The sequence below is a fragment of the Giraffa tippelskirchi genome, chromosome 6, assembly GCF_054371585.1.
Source record: "Giraffa tippelskirchi isolate mGirTip1 chromosome 6, T2T-mGirTip1v1.2.pri, whole genome shotgun sequence".
In the NCBI taxonomy this organism is placed as follows: domain Eukaryota; kingdom Metazoa; phylum Chordata; class Mammalia; order Artiodactyla; family Giraffidae; genus Giraffa; species Giraffa tippelskirchi.
The window spans coordinates 131108151-131131429 of record NC_137280.1 but is presented as its reverse complement, the minus strand read 5'-3'; the positions used below and the strand labels follow the sequence as shown (position 1 = coordinate 131131429).

Genomic DNA, 23279 nt, shown 5'->3' with positions numbered 1-23279 from the left:
ACACATCATATTAAATAAGGTAGCTTTGGCACAGAGTAAGGAGACATAGTGAAGGAAGGTGATGGTATGTAATGCCTACTTAATATGTAACGGGTATCTGAGCATAACATAGACACAGCACCTCCTAGTCTGCTCATCCCCATCTCAGCTTATGACGACCCCATTTTCCCAGTCATTTGGGCCAAGTTCATTTTGGCATCACCCTTCACATCTGTCTGTCTTGCATATCCAACATTCGACACTCCTCAATACCTGCACTGCTACCATTCTAGTCTATTTCTTGCTTGGTTACTCCATTAGCCTAACAGAATTCTTTTTTTTTTTTAATTTGTTTTTACTCTTGTTTCTTTCTGTACCACAGCCACGTTCTCCAGTAAATTTTTTTGTTCAGGGTCTAAGGTAAAAGTCCTTGGAGTGTCCTAAGTGTTCACCCTAATGATCTGCCTGCTGCCACACCCTCTTTGCCCCTGTTACCTTCTGCTCCCCTCCTTCCCCTTCTTTGGCAGCTACACTAATTTCCATAGTGTTCCCAGAACACAAAGCACTTACTAACTCTAGGGATTTTGCAAAGGCTGTTCTCTCTCCCTGGAATGACTTCTCCTTGCTATCTGGTTCACTCACTCATTTTGATCTGTGTTCTAATGTTACTTTGTTCAAGGGACTTATCTGACCTTCTTATGTAAACTAGTGCCCCTTGTAGATTTTTATGCCCTTTAACCAGCTTCTTTGTGCTTCATAGAACTTGTTGTTGTTGTTGTTCAGTTGCTAAGTCACCTTTGACTCGATGTGACCCCATGGACTGCAGCATGCCAGGCCTCCCTGTCCTTCACTATCTCCTGGAGTTTCTCCAAATTCTTGTCCATTGAATTGGTGATGCCATCCACACATCTCATCCTCTGCTGCCCTCTTCTCCTTTTGCCTTCAATCTTTCCCAGCATCAGGGTCTTTTCCAACGAGTTGGCTATTCGCATCAGGTGGCCAAAGTACTGAAACTTCAGCTTCAGCATCAGTCCTTCCAATGAGTATTCAGGGTTGAGCCCCTTTAGGATTGACTACTATTTTTTATTTTCTGTCTTCCCATCTCTATAAGTTTCATGAGAACAGCAGCCTTATTTTCCATATCCCCACAACCCTGGGCATAGTTGACTTTCAATAAATATTTGTTGAACAGTTTATTGGATGAATAAATGATGTAACGAGAAACAGTAACCCACTAGCCGTAAAGCTTGGGAAAGTGGCCCAATTTCAATAACATTCAGCTCACTTCGTCTCTCCTGTCATTCTGTGTCCTTCCTACTGTTTATTAATCAGACATCATTTTTTGCACACAACTGCAAAAGGTTGACTAGCTCATGCCCCTCAAAGCTGCCTTTCCCTCAATAGTTCTCTCCCTAATGATGATAGTCCTGAGTATAATTCAGTGGGGTTAGTTCAGCAGATGAACCACATGTGTCTAGTCATTTGGGGACTCTCAGCACCTGATGATTTCAGGAGACACTACGTCTCGCATCCTGGGCTCCAGCCAATGAGTTCTTCCCATGTGAGAGAACTGTGTGACCTAAAAGAAGCACAAGAGGGAGAAAATTTAGATCATCCAAAAGCAAACCACAGCATTTCCTTTTTTATGCCCTTCTTGACTATCACCTTTTGTACTTAACATGCATGTAGAGTTTTAAGAAAAGTCTGAATTTACTAATTGACCATTACTAATGGATGCTCCATTTACCGAAAGTACCTTGAGGTTCCTCTTTGAGGTTCCTTTTAACCAGTAAGCTTCTCTCATACCTGTAGGCAAGAATTTAGGTCACAGAAATTCCATCTGCCTTTTACAACAGAGACACCGGATGGAGATTTGATGAGCAGGGAGGCCTGACTTCTGAATCCAGGTCTGTCTTTCTTAGCACGTTCTCTTGGGCAAACTCCTTCACCTCTCTGTGCTTTCATGTCTTTGCTTGTAATCATCTAATTTATGGGGCTCTTGTGAGGACTCTTTGAGTCCTGCTTCCCTTGGTACCCAGCATAAAACAAAACCTCAACATATAATAGTTAGAGCATCTAATTTGTAAGAGGTATTCAGTGTCTTATTTGTGTATTTCCACATGCATGCTCTATTATGCTAGGTTTACGGCTGTTGTTATATACATCAGTGATGGTTTGTAGCTTCAGTTTACAAGAAGCCCATGTTGACATGCTTACCTACTATGAGTGGCTGTCAGGGGCTCCTCCGTGATCCTGGAACACGTTTTTTAATATTTCATAAATATATTTAAGTAGAATAAGAGAATTCTAAATTGAGCCCTGTGGAAACTCAGAAAATTATACACTTAGATAATTTTTTTTTTATATGATGGAAAGTAAAACTTCTTGGAGGAGGCTTTAATGAACTTGACTTAGGGCAGTGTTCTCAGTCATGCCTCTCCAAATGGTCTGGAACACAATTTGAATGACCATCCCTTGCAGTATTTTTCAAGCCTGCAGATTCTGAGATTTGCTTTCTGTTTCTGTTTTCTGTTTCTGTTTCCTAATTGCTTATACTTTTTTTTCCATAGCAAAAAAAGCCTGTTGACAAAGGGAGTGAATGACAAGGGTACCAAATCTGGCTGTACCTGCTTAGCTGGCTGGATTTCCTTCCTTCCTATTTTGATGTGGCATTGTTTGATTTCCCTGTTTGCAGATGTGCTCATTGCTTCCCATGTTGCCAACCTCTTGATCATTTTCTTCCTTCAGAAGGAAAAAAAAAACAACTGCCACCAAAACTTCATTTGCCATACAGTTTAATTGAATTTATGGCAGCTGTCACAAAATAAAACAAAAACCTCACAAATACTAATAGGGTGACTACTAGGATTAGGTAACCTCTGAAGTTTTAAAAGAATTCTTCAAGGCATTTATTTGCAAATTGGACTCCATTTGCATATTTCATAAGCACAATGCAAATATATTATTTATCAGGTGGTCTAGGCATGCCTGTTCAAATGAATGGTTGCAAATTCAACCTTCATTTACAAAATCCTTGTTATAAATTTATTCCCCCAACTTGTAGGACAAATGGGCTTTTCAACCCTGCCTTTCCTATTTTATTCAAAATACTTCAGGCTCCACACTAAGAATGACCTTTCTTGGGATTATAGGCCTGTGAATTTGAAAGAATGGCCTCCAGTATATAAAATTACAAGGTAATTTACAATGTCAAAATTGCCCATTCCCATTGAGTTGCATCTATCACAACAATACCCATTCTAAAAATGATCTTGCAAGGCTTTAGGCAGAAGTACAACCTCCTCACACTTAGGCAACTTCGGTTGTGAAATACTCAGGAGTCGGGTGTTTCATGCCTTAATAACTTATCTAACTTTCATGGGCAGGCCTGAGAAGAAACTCATTTTGAGCTGGTGCTGGTTCCTGTTGGTCTCAGACCCTATGGGCCACAGAAAACCACATGTCTCAGTTCCAGGGAAACTAATGAGTGAATAATCTGCACAGGAGAAAATAAGATTCAATAAGCAGGTCGTTGTTTGGCTTTTTGCCACTTGTGCTTTATAAAGTCACCATCCATTTTAAGTGAAGCAAGTAGGAGAGCTATTTTTTTTTTAATATGATTGCTGTCTTTGGTGAAAAGTAATTACAGGCAGAAAATGCTGAACATAGAGGAGTATTTGCTAAAGCATCTATCAGTATTTGCTAAAGCATCTTCATTTTTTGCACTTTTTTTTCCCCCTGGATGCTGAAGGCATTTTCATCCTTGTAGAGATGCACGATGTTCTCTGTACAAAAAGACTGAGATACTGGTTTAGTGGCAGAGAGCCGGCCCTATAGCCTGATTCCTTTCTGCTTGCTTGTCATATCATGTACCTGAGCACTGGTTTTTATCCTGTGGCAACAGCTTCCACCCTAGGATTAAAGAGCTTCTTCTCCTGCTAGTCTAAATAAATTAAACACTCATTTCCTGACCTTTTAATAGGTGCCAAAAGATGTTTTAGGTTCTAAAGGTGAAAGGATAAATAAGACATAGGTCCTGCCCTTAAATAATTTAGAGTCTATAAACAGATGTAAATAAAGAATTATAATGTAATACTATTTGTACTATGATACTTGACATTTTGGCTAAAAGTTGAATGCAGTGAGCCAGAAGATGAGTAAAATGTATTGTTCTGAAATGATGTACCTCTTAAAATCTAAAAATGGCTGGTTTTTCTTGTGGAAGAAATAAAAATGATTGTATAATTATTCAGAGATAACATCCTGTTTCTCCATTTGTATATGGAGGACTGGATTCAGCTGTAACTGAATAAAGAGTGGCTTCAACATATTAAGTTGGACTTCTTTTCTGCCCTGAAAAGCCAGAGGTAGGCCATTGTTGTGTTGGTTCAGTGGCTTAAATATATCAGGGTCAAGGTCTCTGTGGTCGTTTTTCTTTGGAATACCAGGAGACTGTGATAGCTCCTGTCACCACCTATTATTTCAGAAAGCACAAAGGGGAACAATGGTATATGGAGGAAAAGTGGCATCTGTATCACAAGACAAAAGATGCTTCCAGATACTCCTAGGAGGAGCAGATATGAGTCACATGACCATTCCTAGCTGTAAGAGAGTCTATGATTCCAAGCATTTTTATTTGTTTAAACAAGACCATGGGTAGTAATGAACAAAATCAAGAATCTCTTAGTAAGATATAAAGAAAGGATGGATATTGCATTAGGCAGCCAGGAGTTTCTGACACATCATTTGCCAGAAGTACAAAGTAAAGGGACAATATGGAACAGAGAATAACCATCTGAGGACATAGCGTCTCCTGCAGGAGCTGGGATTTGATATGGAAACAATAACCTTATTAGAAGCCAGAACTGTATCATAAAATTGTTTTGATTATGTATATAACTTCAAAGTTAATTTCACATGAGCAGAGATTCTGATCATCTATGTGATATGACAAGAAAAAAAATATTCATTGTGTCTAGAAATGGTCTTCTACGGCGACTTAAGTTTCTACTCTCAGGAATCTTGTAAGAACTTTTCAAAGAATCTCTTATAGTGCTATTAGTTATAGATGATAAAATAGTAACTCAAGGCTTAGAATAATTGGTTTCTCTGGTTAACACTATGTTTTGCAGGAAACATGGTCTGAGGGAGAGGTATGGATAAACACACTTGAGGCCACAGGGATAATGGGATGCCATGGTGGGAAGCCAGGAACTTCTTAAGGCAAATGAATTTTTCCATTGATAGAAACACAGACAGGCAAAAAATTCTGAAGATACTTGAGGGCAAAGAGTTATGGAACATAAACATAGCCTAGTAGATTTCTACCTTCCTTTTTTCCCTCCTTTCTTCCAGGCCAGATGACCTAGCTGGTGAATGCTACCATACATTTAAGGAAGAAATAGTACCAATTACACACAAACTTTTCCAGAAAACTGAAGAAGGTTGAGTAATTCCCAACTTATTCTGTGAGGTTAGCAGTCTTTGATACCAATTTCTCTTGTGTATAATCGCAAAAACTATAAACAAAATTTTAGTGATTAAAATCTAACAATATACAGAGATATAGTACACCATGACCAAATGCAAGCTTACTTTAACATTAAAAATTGATATAATTCACCACATAATAAAGTATTTAAGAAATATCACCACAATAGATGCAGAAAAAACATTTCACAAAATCTAACATCCCTGATAAAAACTCTCAGCAAACTAGAAATAGAATGGAACTTCCTTAACCTGGTAAACGGATAAGCCAATCTGTGAAAAATCTACAATTAATATTATAGTTAATGGTGAAAAACTTAAAGGCTTCCCTTTTCAGTTTAGGAATAAGATAAGCATACCTAACTTCACTGCTTCTGTTAAAATGTTTATAGGCGGTTTTAGCCAATGGAACAAGACAAGAAAAATAAGACATATACATAGCAAATAAGCACCAGAAAAGATACCTATTTAGGAAAGTGCACATTTAATACACAATAAGCTACTAGATTCCCAGTAGAATGGCTAAAATATATGCCTATACAGTGTGCTGGTGTGGAGGTGGGTTAACCGAAATTCTCAGATCTGTTGGTGATAACAATCACTTCAAAAAAAAAATTAATTTAGTTTGGCATTTTTTATTATTAAAAACGATTACACATACCATGCTGCTGCTGCTGCTAAGTCGCTTCAGTCCTGTCCGACTCTGTGCGATCCCATAGACGGCAGCCCACCAGGCTCCCCCGTCCCTGGGATTCTCCAGGCAAGAATACTGGAGTGGGTTGCCATTTCCTTCTCCAATACATGAGAGTGAAAACTGAAAGTGAAGTCGCTCAGTCGTGTCCGACTTCCAGCGACCCCATGGACTGCAGCCTACCGGGTTCCTCCGTCCATGGGATTTTCCAGGCAAGAGTACTGGAGTGGGTTGCCATTGCCTTCTCCTATACTCAACTATTCCATTCCTAGGTATTTACCCAAGAGAAATAAAAGCATATGCAAATACCTATACATGAATGTTTCTAGCAGCTTTACTTGTGATAACAAAAAATTGGAAACAGCTCAAATTCAGGTAATGGGTCAGCAAACTGTGCTATATCCATATAATGCAATGCTAGTCAGCAATACAAAGGTATGAACTCTTAACACAAAGATGTGGATTAATCTTAAAATATTTTGCTGAGTGAAGGAAATCAACAGGAAAAAAGTACATATAATAGACTTTCATTTATATAAAATTATAGAGGATACAAATGAATGAATAGTAACAGTGAACTGATCAGAGGTGCCTGAGATGGGAGGTTGAGAAAGGGGAGGGGGTGGAGAGCAAGAGCTGGAAAGAATGATTATAAAGGAGCAGGAGAAATATTCTGAGGGTGTTGGCTGTATGTATTATATTGATTTGAGTGATGTTTGAAAATGGTAGTATGTCTCAATACATGTCAAAATTTATCAAATTGTATACATATGTCCAGTTGAACAAATGTCAAATTTACCTCCAAAAGCTTTTTAAAGAGTAGAAAGGACTACAATAACCATCTATTAAGGCCTTATGATAAATAATAGAAAAATCATTACAAAATAATCATTGTACACAATAGGGAAAACTTTGAGAAAAATAATGCTTTGAGATATGCTACTTTTTAATCCTATTCCCAAATGACATGCTAGGATGCATTGGGGGAAGAATAGCTGTCTTCTCATTTTCTCAATATCTAACACACAAAAATTTACATCCATCTTTTTAAAGTTCTTAGGCAGCTCCATTTCCTTTGATTAGTAAACTGGAGTGAGATCTTCAGTCAGGCACATTGCTGTGCTGTTACTTCTTTGAGAGTATAAAAACTTTTTCTTTTGTTCAGCAAATAAATTCTTAGGATGTAGAATCAAAAGAAAAATAAAAATGAATGGCTCCACTGTCTCACCCATAGTCCCAGATTTTGTCCCCTCATCCCTTTCTCACTCATACATCCAGTCATCTTGAGTTCTTGTGGATTCTTCTTTCTTAATAAATCAGTCAATATAGCCACTATCTCCCATCCTCTTGTCCTTCCTCCCATCAGATAGTTTGAAAGTCAGTTTAGCCAATTAACAATTTGCTTGTTGATTAAAATCACACAGTGAATAGTTGCTATTCAGTCTCTCAGTCGTGTCCGACTCTCTGAGACCCCATGGACTGCAGCAAACCAGACTTCCCTGTCTTCATCATCTCCCAGAGCTTATTCAAACTCATGTCCATAGAGTCAGTGATGCCATCCAACCATCTTGTTCTTGGCTTTCCCCTTTTCCTTCTGCCTTCATCTTTCCCTGCATCAGGGTCTTTTCCAATTAGTCGGCTCTTTGCATCAGGTGGCCAAAGTACTGGAGCTTCAGCCTCAGCATCAGTGCCTCTGACGGATATTCAGGATTGATTTCCTTTAGGATTAACTGGTTTGACTCCATGCAGTCCAAGGGACTCTCAACAGTCTTTTCCAACACCACAGTTCAAAAGCATCAATTCTTCAGCACTCAGCCTTCTTTATGGTCCAACTCTCACATCCATACATGAAAACTTGAAAAACTATAGCTTTGACTATATAGATCTTTATCAACAAAGTGATGTCTCTGCTTTAAAATATGCTGCCTAGGTTTGTCATAGGTTTTCTTACCAAGGAGCAAGCATCTTTTAATTTCATGGCTACAGTCACCATCCAGAGTGATTTTGGAGCCCAAGAAAATAAAGTCTCTCACTGTTTCCATTGTTTCCCCATCAATTTGCCATGATGTGATGGGACCAGATGCCATGATCTTCATTTTTTGAATGTTAAGTTTTAAGCCAGCTTTTTCACTCTTGTCTTTCACCTTCATCAAGAGGCTCTTTAGTTTCTTCTTTGCTTTCTGCCATAGGGTGGTGTCATCTGCATGTCTGAGGTTATTGATATTTTTTCCAGCAATCTTGATTCCAGCTTGTGCTTCATCCAGCCTGGCACTTCACATGATGTGTTCTGCATAAAAGTAAAATAAACAGGGTGACAATATACAGCCTTGGTGTCCTCCTTTCCCAGTTTTGAACCAGTTCATTGTTCCATGTCTTGTTCTAACTGTTGCTTCTTGACCTGCATACAGGTTTCTCAGGAGACAGGTAAGACGGTTTGGTATTTCCATCTCTTTAAGAATTTTCCACATTTTGTTGTGATCCCCATCAGTTCAGTTCAGTCGTTCCATCATTTCTGACGCTTTGTGACCCCGTGGACTGCAGCATGCCAGGCTTCCCTGTCCATCACCAACTCTCAGAGCTGGCTCAACTTCATGTCCATCAAGTTGGTGATGCCATCCCGCAATCTCATCCTCTGTCGTCCCCTTCTCCTCCTGCCTTCAATCTTTCCCAGCATCAGGGTCTTTTCTACGGAGTCAGTTCTTCGCATCAGGTGGCCAAAGCATTAGAGTTTCAACTTCAGCATCAGTCCTTTGGAAGTTCTCAGTTCACATACTGTTGAAGCATGGCTTGGAGAATTTTGAGCATTACTTTGCTAGCGTGTGAGACGAGTGCAGTTGTTTGGTCGTTTGAACATTCTTTGGCATTGCCCTTCTTTGGGATTGGAATGAAAACTGACCTTTTCCAGTCCTGTGGCCACTACTGAGTTTTCCATATTTGCTGGCATATTGAGTGTAGCACTTTCCCAGCAACATCTTTTAGGACTTGAAATAGCTCAGCTGGAATTCCATCACCTCCACTAGCTTTGTTCATAGTGATGCTTTCTAAGGCCCACTTGACTTCACACTCCAAGATGTCTGGCTCTAGGTGAGGGATCACACCATCATAGTTATCTGTGTTAAGATCTTTTTTGTATAGTTTTTCTGTGTATTATTGCTATCTCTTCTTAATATCTTCTGCTTCTGTTAGGTCTATACTATTTTTGTCCTTTATTGTGCCCATCTTTGGATGAAATGCTCCCTTGGTATCTCTAATTTTCTTGAAGAGATCTCTAGTCTTTCTCAATCTATTTTCTTCCTATATTTCTCTGCATTGTTCACTTAGGAAGGCTTTCTCATCTCTCCTTGCTATTCTTTGGTGCTCTGCATTCAGATGGGTATACCTTTCCTTTTCTCCTTTGCTTTTGCTTCTCTTCTTTTCTCAGCTATTTGTAAGGCTTCCTCAGACAACCATTTAGCCTTTTTGCATTTCTTCTTCTTGGGGATGGTTTTGATCACTGCCTTCTGTACAGTGTTACAAACCTCCACCCATAATTTTTCAGGCACTGTGTCAGATCTAATCTCCAGAATCTATTTGTCACTTCCACTGTATAATCGTAAGGGATTTGATTTAGGTCATACCTCAATGGCCTAGTGATTTTCCCTATTTTCTTCAATTTAAGTCTGAATTTGGCATAAGGAGTTCATGATCTGAGCCACAGTCAGCTCCCGGTCTTGCTTTTGCTGACTGTATAGAGCTTCTCCATCTTCGGCTTCAGAGAATATAATCAATCTGATTCCAGTATTGACCATCTGGTTGTGTCCATGTGTAAAGTCTTCTCTTGTGTTGTTGGAAGAGAGTGTTTGCTATGACCAATGTGTTCTCTTGGTAAAACTCTATTAGCCTTTGCCCTGCTTCATTCTGTACTCCAAGGTCAAATTTGCCTGTTACCCCAACTATCTCTTGACTTCCTACTTTTGCATTCCAGTCCCCTATGATAAAAAGGACATCTTTTTTGGTGTTAGTTCTAGAAAGTCTTGTAAGTCTTCATAGAACCATTCAACTTTAGCTTCTTTGGCATTAGTGATTGGGGTATAGACTTGGATTGCTGTGATATTGAATAGTTTGCCTTGGAAACTAACAGAGTTCATTCTGTAATTTTTGAGATCGCACCCAAGTACTGTATTTCATACTTTTTTGTTGACCATGATGGCTACTCCATTTCTTCTAATGGATTCTTGCTCATGACAGTAGATATAATGCTTATTTGAATTAAATTCATCCATTCTGGTCCATTTTAGTTCATTGGTTCCTAAAATATCAATGTTCACTCTTGCCATCTCCTGTTTGACCACTTCCAATTTACCTTGATTCATGGATCTAACATTCCAGGTTTCTATGCAATATTGTTCTTTACAGCATCGGACTTTACTTCCACCACCAGACACATCAACAACTGGGTGTTGTTTCCACTTTGGCTCAGCCTCTTCACTCCTTCGGGAGCTTTTTCTCTGCTCTTCTCCAGTAGCATATTGGGCACCTACTGACCTGGGGAGTTCATCTTTCAGTGCCATATCTTTTTGCCTTTGCAGTGAATTAAACCCAACAAAATCGATCCAATAATGATTTCAGTGTGATATCACTAATGGTTGCTTCAATTCCATGCAAAGGAAAAGTTTGACTTAAAAAATCTAACATATTGAAACTTCCCTGGTGGTCCCGTGGCTAAGACTCTGCACTCCCAATGCAGAGGGCCTTGTTTGATCCCTATTCTTGGAATTAAGGGCTTCCCAGGTGGTGCAGTGGTAAGGAATCCTCCTGCTAATGCAAGAGACTTGGGTTTGATCCCTGAGTCAGGAAGATCCCCTGGAGGAGGAAATGACAATCCATTCCAGTATTCTTGCCTGAAAAAACCCTATGGACAGAGGAGCCTGGAGGGCTACAGTCCATGGGGTTGCAAAGAGTCAGACATGACTGAGCATGCACACATACATGCAGGGAATTAGATCCCACATGCTGCAGTTATGACTCAGTGCGGCCAAATAAATATAAATAAGTAAAAATTTAAAAATTAAAAAAATAAAAATATGATAATATTTGTTAGTACCTTCACTGTTCTTGTTCATGTGTTCCTGTTCTTCACGAGCTCACAGGCAAGCTGAGTATGTAGAAATGACCTATTTTTACTAAACACAGCGGCAATTGCTAAAATGGAGAAATGTGTAAGATGTTAAGGTAGCAAGTTTTAAATAAAAATAAACACCTGTCTTGTATTTGTCTAAGTCTAGAGTTCTCTTTTTAAAATTATAGTATAAATATAATAGTATAGTATAAATATAAAAGTATAGTATAATATACTTTTTTAATTTAAAATATAGATGATTTACAATGTTATGTTAATTTCTCCTGTACAGCAAAGTGACTCACTAATACACAAATATACAGTCTTTTTTATTTTTAACTCTCTCTGATGTGATCTCTCCTCTTAGAGATCGAGCATCCTAGATAGAAAAATTTTTATATTAAGTTGTGGCTGTTGTGATAGTGAGACATACATTCACACTGAGAGCCTTTTTTAAGTCATCATGGTCTCCTCATGACAACACACTCAGAATTGCACAATTGTAGGCTCTTTCTATGTAGTTGAATACACATCTACAGCTGTCTCATAGCCAACTGCAAAATAGATTCTTCTCAAAGAAAATCTGGGTAAGGATCAAGTCCTTCTCTTGTCTCTGTCCCTGTCTCTCTCTGCAGAGAGAAGCATGCTGCTGATGCCAAGCCCCTGAAAACAACTCTTTACATCAGTCTCCCAATCAACAAGGAGCTTATTGGCTGCATGTCACACCCTCTGTTCATTGTATTCCCACAGCCAAGTTGGCACAGAAGAGGCAGCACAAAGGCTGACCCCCAGCTTCGAAAGGGCCCTGCTGGGGCAGCGCAAGAAGAGAGCCAGTGCTGGGCATAGGAGCGCTGGCATCTAGCTCCAACTCTGCTGTGAACTCACTGTGTGTCCCCTCTGGGCCCTAGGGTCTCTGCTTTTAATGAGGCTATTGGACCACATGCTCTCCAAGGGCTGATCAAATTCAGAAATCAGCTTTTACATGAACCTAGAAAGAAGACAGGTGCATGCCATCTGTGGGCTGCCCTCCTGGCCTTCCAGTAAGTGACACTCAGAACTTCCTGGGCCATAGCTGTGAGAAGAGAGGAGTAAGCATCTTCTGGGATGTGCAGCTATGTGGTCTGGTAGAGAATGGCTTATTGACAACATTACCATAGCAACTGGAGTGCCATTTGGCACCAAGATTCAGGGAAAGGCTCAAGGCAAGCAATTTAAGAGAAACACGTTTTCCTTTCTCACCTATGTCAACTTCTTTCTCCCAGCCCATCCACTATAGAAATTAATATACGTCCCTAAAGCACATTCACTAAACCAGACGGGTATCTTACTAAATCATCACCATGAGAGGGAGCCTGGTGGTAAAAGAAAAATCTGGTATCAGAAATAAAACGGCCGTCTTAGAGTACTAGGTCTGCAACAGTACCTTTACTGTATTGTGAGTCCTCTCCCCTCTTGGGGTCTTGCTTCCTAATCTGTCAAATGGAAAGAATCAGACTAGGTACTATCTAAGGTGTCATTCGATTCAGATATTCTAGCCCGAGATTTGCAAATTGGTGATATACAGATCATACTCAATGTGCAGATGTGGTGTGTTTGCCCTGTGTTGGCTCAGACACACAGTGTTCAAATTTGAACTGATTGACTACATTAAAAAATTTTGAGTTTATGCATAATAATCCAGATTTCCCGCTTCTTCTGAAAATTAAACAAAATCCAGGCAATCCAGTAACACTGGACTAAAATCCTTCATGGCAGCGATTAGCTGGTACTGAGTAGCTGTTGCCCCCTTTGTACAGGTCCCACCATCCCTGCCATTTCTGAGGTGATCACTGACTCAGGTCATGTATCAACTCTGCTGGGCATCTGACAGCTAGCCAGCCTTTCCCATCCTAATTGATCAAGGCATTTGTGTCTTTAGCTGCTGTCTAGCTCTTTTAGGATAGAGATGGCATGATCCAAACTCTCTTTACATCACTAATGCCATCACTAGGCAATGATCTTGGTGGAAGACAAAAACTGGGTCTGAAGACTTCCTTGGATGAGAAAACTGGCAGTTACATTGGCTGCTTTAACCTCTCATACTAATCAACAGAGCTCATGGGCCCAGGCAGCCATGTTTGTGGGTGATGGTTGGAAATGTCACTGACATTGGTCACATGATCCCTTGCTCTGTAACTCTCAGCAAATTAGGAATTCTCTATGACTTGGTCTTTTCACGTGTGAAATAAGTTGATTGACAATAAGTAAGTTTCTAGCTAAAGCTAAAATTTCATGAAGGAAAATAAATACCCATACAAAGGCTCATATTTTTTTTTTAAGTTGTTGAAGTATAGATTTATAATATGTTGATTTCTGCTGTATAGCAAGGTGATCAGTTACATATATATGTATATAGATGTACATTCTTTTTCTTATTTTTTCCATTATGGTTTAACAGGTTATTGAATATAGTTCTCAGTGCTACACAGTAGAACCTTGCTGTTTATCCATCCTATATATAGTGGTTTCTATCTGTTAATCCCAAGCTCCCAATCCATCCCTCCCTTACCGCCTCCCCCTTGGCAACCACCAGTCTGTTCTCTAAATCTGTGTGTCTGATTATGTTTTATAGATAGGTTCATTTGTGTCATATTTTAGATTATACATATAAGTGATATCACATAATATTTGTCTTTCTCTTCTAACTTACTTCACTTAGTATGGTAATCTCTAGATTCATCCATGTTGCTGCAAATGAAAAGGCCCATATTTAAATCTACCTCTGTATGTGTGTGTTTCAGAGTTATATATGTCTGCTTAGTTTAAAGCACTTTTTTTTGTGATAATAGGAGCAGAGTTTACACTTAGAGTCAGAACTCTTAAGTATGGAGTTAGACTCACTGGTATAGGAATTGCACTAAGACAAACGTCAGGAAAAACTTCATCTGTAGCTGGTGTTCCCTGAGAGACAGGAGCAGTCCAGACCCAGCAGTAAAACTGGCAGTTAGAGAGGACTAGCATGACTCACAAAGGAAGAGTAGAAACTTATCAAAGAAAGCCTAACATTGAAATCCAAGGCCAGAGCTAGAAATACAAGCTAGAAACCCACGTTGCAGGTGGATTCTTAACCAGCTGTGCTACCAGGGAAACCCCAGAAATACAAGAAAGGATCAGCAATAGGCCTGTGGGTTGTGGCCTTTTATTGAGAAATTATAGCCCTGTGTAGTCTTAGAGGAGAGACAGGTATTTTCATTACTGACATCTGAAACTGTATTCTAGCTCAGCTTTTCAAATGAGACTTTAGTTCAAGCTGTGTAGCCTCTCTGGGCCTAAGGACTCTGACTATGAGATGGGCAGGCTGACCTGGGCACACTGGGAATATTAGGATTTCATGGGTAGGATGACTTTGGCAAAGAGGGAATACTGGAATTCAAACAGCCAGAGTGGAAATCCCAGCTCAGCCACGTCCTAGGTATGGTCTCAGATGAGTTCTGAAAACTTCCTGGGTCTCAGGTTCTTCACCTGTAAAGTGGGGTTCTAGTAGTACCCTCCTCAGTGAGAGGAGATGTGAGAATAGGCTAATGCATTTAAAGTATTTAGCGCAGTGTGTACTTCATAGCTACTAACTGAAATTTGGTCAGCTAAAGTTCTTCTTCTTCTTTTTATTAACTAGTGAACATTTTAGGTCCTTCACCAATTATAATATTCTTTATTAAGCTACTTGACTGTGCTTAGTGCCTTCAAAATGGACAACTCTAAGTGATGGGTACTGTATTATAACTGTCATTTTTAAAATGGAAAACACAGACTCATCATGTCTGGGGACTTGTGTCAGGTCAGAGCCACTCTACAAAGCTGACTGCAGAGCGTAACCTCTGTGTGATGACCCGGTGCGGCTTCCATCCAGTGTGCCGTCAGCAACAGTGAGAAAAGCAGGTGGGCAACAATGCCGCTCTCAAGTGATCATGTGAGCGAGGGTTTCCATGTAGGAGTCCAGGAAAAGTCTGTCATGGGTGATGAGGACAGCTGCTTAGCTCTCTGTGTGTTTTCAAAAGGTCAATTTGGTTTCAATATTTGATTTTTTTCTGCTAATATAATCATTCTTAAATTGATAGACTCTCCCAAAATGTGATGATGCAATATTCCCCTTAATTGTGAAACCCAGTGGAATTGAAAGGAACATCTATGCTGTTGATAAGTAGACTGCCACTGCTGCATCCAAAAATGTTCTGAAAAGGGCCATTGTGACTTCAATATATATATCTGTGTGTGTATGTGTGTGTGTGTGTGTATGTACATATATATATATATATATATATATATAAGTATATGCATTAGTATTAGTTACATATATTTTGAGGAATTGGAAGTCATAATAAGTCAGAAAATCTAACCCTACCAAAGGTCCAATTCGAATTTGAAACAGAAATCCCCACCGACCAAAAGAGGCACCACATTCGTCAGAACTGAATCCCCAGCCCTGTGTTAGCCACCTCCCACCCGCATCACCAATCCTGTTTCACTTTCCTCTGCTCTCCAGTCAGCTCCGACTTTGGCAAGCAGTCAAGAAGGGAACAAGAGAGATGGGAGTTCTCTGAGTATCTGACCCCTTACTGGCCATTCAGCCATGCAAGCTGTGAGACCAGTTTAAAAAAAAAAAAGTTGCCTTTCTTTTCCTCTCTCCCCTCTGACAAACTGCCTCTTTCTCCCTCCACCATCAGGGAGGGAAAACAATGGCCAGCCTTAGCGTTCCCATGAAAAGGGGCAGTCACACAGGGTGTGACCGCAGGCCGGCTGTAACTGCTCCAGGACACTGCCAGGGGCCAAGAAGGGACAGCTAGGGTGGCTCCAGCTCAGACTGGCCCTGGCACAGATAGATGGAGGAGCCAGAGCTGTGATTTGCTGCAGGACGCCATACTTGCAGAACGGGCATCCTTCTAGGAACCACAAGGGTCTCCTCTTCCCAAGATGATACCTGGTGTGCAAGACTTCTTTTAGAAGCTCATAGATTACACTCTGTGTTTCTTTCCTTCTTGGTCTTTTCAGGACAACTGGGGGCCCTCACCTAACCCCAAGTGTCTCCTTGTGTTGCTTTCAGGACTTGGGGCACTCACCCAGGACACACTATGGTGCTTCAGCCAGGTGAAAGGCACTGTGGAGATTGGAGCCACAGAAGGTAGGAGAAAGCTCCTGCGCCCCCTTTTCCTTGCCTCCTTGGGGTTTGAGTTGGTTCCAGATCTGAAACATTCATCTGTGTCCATGAATGTAAGTCCCCACACATCCCAGAATAGCATTCTGAGCTAGAAATGGATTTAATCCTCTCTTTTTACCCCACCTCCTTTTTTTCCTATTGAAGCTTATTTTATTCCCACTAATGAGGCAGCACTGAAACAAACTTTCAGTGAAATTGGTTGGCAGAGAGACTGGCTAAACCAGGCAAGTCTTGTTTCAGGATGGGCTGTTAGCTCTATAGGATTCTCAAAGCAAACATTTCAAGGTGGTCAGACATTCATCTCATCCTTCCATTCCATGTTGAAGATGACTTGCCACTGTACCCGAAACATATGGAGAGAAAGAGGAATTCAAATCTGACTTGAATACAAACTGTGGGTACATTGATTCCCAATATCAGCGTATAATTTCCTTTCTGGCTCTCAAGAGATTATCCTATTCCAGGTTCTTTACCTGGGATAATGCATTCCTTTTCCTCCTGTTGAAGAACTTGCATTTAATTCTCTTCACTTTCCTCCCTTATAAGCCTGAGCTTGGAGACCTTTAAGACTTTCCCATAAGATGTCTGTGTTTCAAAACAGCTTAGTAATAAGCAATTGGAAGGAACTAGAATGGCACTTCTGGGTGTTTTAAATCAAGGTTTACCTGTCATGGCAGAATGCAGTAAAAGTTGCCTGAAGCAGACTATACTGCATGGATGGTAGATATAGATACCAGGTGTGGTATAAGGCAGGTCTAAAACTAGTATCAATGAGTGAGAATGTGAATAGTTAACAGAGTTGAACCTGAATATGGAAACTAACATGCATAAATGCATGGGTCATTTTGGGTCATTCTATAACATTTAAATTCTTAGTAAAAAATTGCTTAAATAAAAATTATTTTGAACAATTTGGAGGAGGTATTTTATCTTCAATCTTGCTGTAATTCATTTCTAGAAACACAACATAATTAATGGTGGATATCTTAAAACCAAGCAATTTATGAGTAAAGAATGAGAGAAAGCACTCTAAGATAAATTAATGACTAAATCTATAGAATTATAGTTTTCTATAGCATTTGCTATTTTTTCAATGCACAATCAAATGAAGCTTTACAAACAATTCTTACAAAGCCCCCATGAAGTAGACAGAGCAGGTTTTAGTAGGCCGATTTATGTTCATCTGATCAAAAATATTTGGGTCTTCTATATGGCAGCACTGACCTAAGTGCTAGGAAAAAAAAGGGAAGGGAAAAAAATGCCTTACTCCCTAACCTTATGAATCTTAAGAAAACTGAAGCTCAAGTTAATCAGTTGTTTTAAATCTTGGCTTTGATTCCAAATCACTTGTGCTTTTTAAATAAGCGAGACTTCCAGGTCTTGGAGATACTGACTTAGGGGTTAGATGACCAGGGTGATACAATGTATTTTAATGAGCTCATCAGATAATTCTGATGATGTGGACTGGCTTTTGCGATCACCAGGCTAGATGGCTTGTTCCAGATTATCCATTACTCTCAGACTCTGAACTTAAATCTTGTCTGTGTTACTGGCTCCCCACCTATTATAAGGACTATGAGTGTCTACTCAAGGACCAATCAGTGGAGGACTTACTATGTAGTGTTACTCTAATAAGTGCTTAAAACAAATGAATAACAATGTAGGTATAGCATTTGTACAGTGCTTTGCACTTTGTGAGTACTCAGTATTTGTAAGCAATTATTACAAATATTATAATTAGACCTTCATTCTAATTTTAACCCTCACCAAAACCTTATAAGTGGTAGGTGTTTTTATTCCCACTTAACTTATAAAGATATTAAAGCTAAACAAATAAGTAATGAATAAGGTCTTTGCCAAAGGCTCCCTAGCTAATCAACAGGTGAGCTGGGTTTCAACACAGTCTACAGGACCCCAAGCCCAGCTCTTTAAACACTGTTGTGAACACAGAGATTGTCACATAATAGGTTGGAATAAGGCACAGGAATTGGCATTTTTCACATATGCCCTTATAATCATCATGGCAGGTGAACAGAAGATGGGTTTAAATATCTGCTGCTCATAAGTAAGTACTGTAACTCACTTGAACTAACCATTAATTGAGTCATAGAGTCAGAATGATAATCACTCTTGACTTTTGTCTTAAAAAAAAAAATCACTCTAAAGTGGTGGAAAAATGGAGAATCGCTCTTTAAGAGGAGAATCAGATTGGACCCTAACATGTCCAACTAATACTACCTCAATGGCAGTTGAATATTTGTTGAGTGAATTAATGAGTGACCTTCAATTAATAAAAATCAAGGTTCTTAAAAATTAGGTTTTTAAAAATTGGACTGTTCTATCCAAGTTGGTTTTCTGCACTGTTCAAAGTCAATAAAAATTATTCAGCTTTTTTCTTTTTGTTTAATGAATTTCCTTTTTTAAAAAACTGAGGTATCATTGACTTAGAATATTGTGTTAGTTTAAGGTGTACTTAAATTAATCACAGAAAGTGATTCAGTGTTATACACTTTTTTGCAGATTATGTTTCCGTTATAGGTTGTTACAGGATATTGAATATAATGTACTATACAGTAAATCCTTGTTGTTTATCTCTTTTATGAATGCTAGTTTGTATCTATTTTGTACATAGATTCATTTGTATTATTTTTAGATTCCACATATAAATAATATATAATATTTCCCTCCCACTTTACTTATTTCCATGAATGACTTTTCTGTTCCATTTCTACTGCTTTCTAGCTGGTTACCTTGGCCAAGTCATTTAATGTCCCTGTGCTTAAGTTCCCTTGTCTGCAAAATGAAGATAATAATATAGGTATCAATTAGAATGGTGTGAGGGCTAGGTAACTATGAAATCTAGGTTTTTATAAGATGCTCAGGTCACATTACCTGCTATTACTGTATTATAAAGGCAGGGCTGAGACTAGGTGAAGTGACAAAAATACAGATAAATATTTTAATTCAATATTTTTTAAAAACCAAAGTTACTGAGACAAATCCATGATGAACAAAATATCAAAATGTTTAATAAAGAAAGGATCAGTATTACTAATTTATTTTTCCAAGATCAATATGGCTCTGTTACTGCTGATTTAATTAAATGTATATCATGAGTATCAACTAGTAGGCTAGATTTTTTTCACATTCCAAATTATTTAGTAGGATATTAGATGATTGATACTTTGGCCACCTAATGCGAAGAACCGACTCATTGGAAAAGACCCTGATGCTGGGAAAGATTGAAGGTGGGAGGAGAAGGGGAAGACAGAGGATAAGATGCTTGGATGGCATCACCAACTCAATGGACAGAAGTTTGAATAGGCTCCAGGAATTGGTGACGGACAGGGAAGCCTGGTGTGTCATAGACCATGGGGTCGCAAAGAGTTGGATATGACTGAGTAACTGAACTGAACTATAAGTCCAACAATAAATTTAGTGAGCACTCTTTAGACCTAAGGCCCTACCCCAGAAAGTGAAAGTGTTATAAAGATAAATATAGTCCAAGCTTTCAATGAATTCACCATTTAAAGGGAAACAGGCATTGGTACAGGAGAATAAGGCGTTACATCAACAAATGTGTTAAGGGCAAGGTGAGCTAAAGACAAAGTGCTTTGACTAAAGACTAAAGTGCTTTGAATACAAGAGACTGAAATCTCATGTATTTGAGGTTACTATTGAAATAGTTCTTATCAGAATTCTGATGAGAGGCAATGTGGCTTTATTAGCGAGGAGAAGTTACAAATGATGAGAAAGGAAGAGACTCTATATATTCTGGGGGTCAGAAAGTGGACTTTAAGGGAGAGGTAAAGCAGGGGATTAAGAGAGCTCCTAGGTTTTGGCCTTGAACAATTGGATGGTTTGTAGGCACAAGTTATTGAGATGGTGAGAAATGTGGAAATGAAGCACGTTTGGGGATTCCCACCCCTCTCTAATGTTCATGCATCTGTGAAATAAACTAGCAACAGGCAGATCAACAGGAGAAAACATATACAGATGCATGAACTTTGACCATGTGCATGGAGGCAACTCAGGTAAAAAAGTGAATACTAAAAAGGCAGAGCGATTTGAGAGTTTGCCTACTGTCTTATTGCCTTATCATACTGTTCATGGGGTTCTCATGGCAAGAATACTGGAGTGGTTTGCCATTCCCTCCTCCAGTGGACCACGTTTTGTCAAAACTCTCCACTATGACCCGTCTTGGGTAGCCCTGTACAGCGTGGCTTATAGCTTTATTGAGTTATGCAAGCCCCTTTGCCACATCAGATCCGTGAAGGATCATGGTTTATATACTGTCTTAATAGTGAAGGACAGAGGAGCCTGGCATGCTGCAGTCCATTGGGTTGCAAAGAGTCAGACACAACTTAGCGACTGAACAACAAATGCCATCTTAACAGAGGAAGGGGAAAGGATGTATGCCTCTTAGAGGAGAATGAATAATTTTTAGGAAAGATGAATGGTTTCTTAGAAGAAAAGCTGGAAGAGATGAGAGTTTGTGACAAAGTTTCTGTACAATGGTGTCCCCTAATCTTCTCTCCTGTAAGAAGTCCATCTGTGATAAGTCAATCTTCCCTGGTTGACAAGATTCCCAGGGAGGGGACTTATAACATGACCATGAGTTCCTTTTGGGAATCTGTCTTATGGTAGATAAAGAGAATTCAGAGAAAGCCTCTTCCTACATGCACTGTTTTTCAAATGACTTCAGCTCAAAATAATCAATAGTCAATATATCAAAGTAGCCTGCTTTGAGGCTGCATGTCCTAAACTCCTTTCTGGAGAGATATCAAGAGCTTCCTTTTGAGCATAAGTGTGAAATGGTTGTAAGACACTCAGGGGTAGATACTAAGAAGGAAATTGTATGTGAATGTGGCTCTTTGGAGAGAGAATGGGAGATGGAGCTGGGAGGCAGGGTGGCATCAGCAACTAGATGGTATTTGGAACCACTGAGCTGGAGGAGACCACATACGTCATACAGATGATTTTACATGCAGTCACCCAACAACTTGTCTGTGGCTTGAAGCTTTCCCTCTTGCTGGTGGTTGCTGTTTAAACATTGTTCACTTACTTTAGTTCTTGAAAGATTCAGCGTTCCTGATTCCCTATGTGAAGTCTTGTGTTTGACTTGCCTAGGATGCATATTTCATATGTTAATAATACCTGATTTCATCTCATGCAGTTTTATACTACATTATCCTAGGAACACTTTACATGCTGGAAATTGGCTACACAGGACATGAGACAATTTCTTGAGATTTTGTGTATGAGTCTGTGTGTGAGAAGTCAGAAATATCTGGTGGGATTTCTTAGGTTTTTTTTCTTAGCTGTCATATATAACCATTTTCTTTCTGCCACTACAATTCTAGGATTTTTTTCATTTGTTCCTCATTCTACAGTTCATTAACACCTGTCAGTATAGGTAATTTCATCTTATTCATGAGAAATAAACATGGTGTTCTGATTTGCTGCATGGCAATAACCTCCTTTTCTGCCCCTTCCAAAAAAGACAAGTTGTAGAGGAAAGGATGAGGCAGTCTAGTGATTCAGTTGCCTTCAGTTCAGTTCAATTCAGTCACTCAGTCCTGTCCAACTCTTTGCGACCCCATGAACCGCAGCACACCATGCCTTCCTGTCTATCACCAACTCCCAGAATTTACCCAAACTCATGTCCATTGAGTCGGTGATGCCATCCAACCATCTCATCCTCTGTCATCCCCTTCTCCTCCTGCCCTCAATCTTTCCCAGCATCAGGGTCTTTTCAAATGAGTCAGCTCTTTGCATGAGATGGCCAAAGTATTGGAGTTTCAGCTTCAACATCAGTCCTTCCAATGAACACCCAGGACTGATCTCCTTTAGGATAGACTGGTTGGATCTCCTTGCAGTCCAAGGGACTCTCAAGAGTCTTCTCCAACACCACAGTTCAAAAGCATCAATTCTTTGGTGCTCAGCTTTCTTTATAGTCCAGCTCTCACATCCATACATGACTACTGGAAAAACCATAGCCTTGACTGGACGGACCTTTGTTGTAAAAGTAATGTCTCTGCTTTTTAATATGCTGTCTAGGCTGGTCAAAACTTTCCTTCCAAGGAGTAAGCATCTTTTAATGTCATGGCTGCAGTCACCATTTGCAGTGATTTTGGAGCCCCCCAAAATAAATTCAGCCACTGTTTCCACTGCTTCCCCATCTATTTGCCATGAAGTGATGGGACCGGATGCCATGATCTTAGTTTTCTGAATGTTGAGCTTTAAGCCAAATTTTTACTCTCCTCTTTCACTTTCATCAAGAGGCTCTTTAGTTCTTCTTCACTTTCTGCCATAAGGGTGCTGTTATCTGTGTATCTGAGGTTATTGATATTTCTCCTGGCAATCTTGATTCCAGCTTGTGTTTCTTCCAGCCAGCGTTTCTCATGATGTACTCTGCATATAAGTTAAATAAGCAGGGTGACAATATACAGCCTTGATGTACTCCTTTTCCTATTTGGAACCAGTCTGTTGTTCCATGTCCAGTTCTAACTGTTGCTTCCTGACCTGCCTACAGGTTTCTCAAGAGGCAGGTCAGGTGGTCTGGTATTCCCATCTCTTTCAGAATTTTCCACAGTTTGTTGTGATCCACAGAGTCAAAGGCTTTGGCAGAGTCAAGAAAGCAGAAGTAGATGTTTTTCTGGAACTCTCTTGCTTTTTTGATGATCCAGCAGATGTTGGCAATTTGATCTCTGGTTCTTCTGCCTTTTCTAAAACCAGCTTGAACATCTGAAAATTCATGGCTCACGTATTGCTGAAGCCTGGCTTGGAGAATTTTGAGCATTACTTTACTAGCGTGTTAGTTGCCTAAT

General features: G+C 39.6%; 1 protein-coding gene across 3 annotated transcripts in view; it reads left to right on the top strand.

Annotated features, from left to right (window-relative positions):
- PPP2R2B (protein phosphatase 2 regulatory subunit Bbeta) overlaps positions 1-23279 on the top strand; it is a 764919-nt gene that overhangs the window by 227973 nt on the left and 513667 nt on the right. For all 3 annotated transcript variants that reach the window (XM_081505075.1, XM_081505076.1, XM_081505041.1), the window contains one exon: positions 16336-16413. Coding sequence is in view for 1 of the 3 variants with exons in the window: in XM_081505041.1 (XP_081361167.1) it covers positions 16364-16413 (50 nt within the window). In the remaining 2 variants the exon portion in view is untranslated. The remainder of the gene's footprint in view (positions 1-16335; positions 16414-23279) is intronic.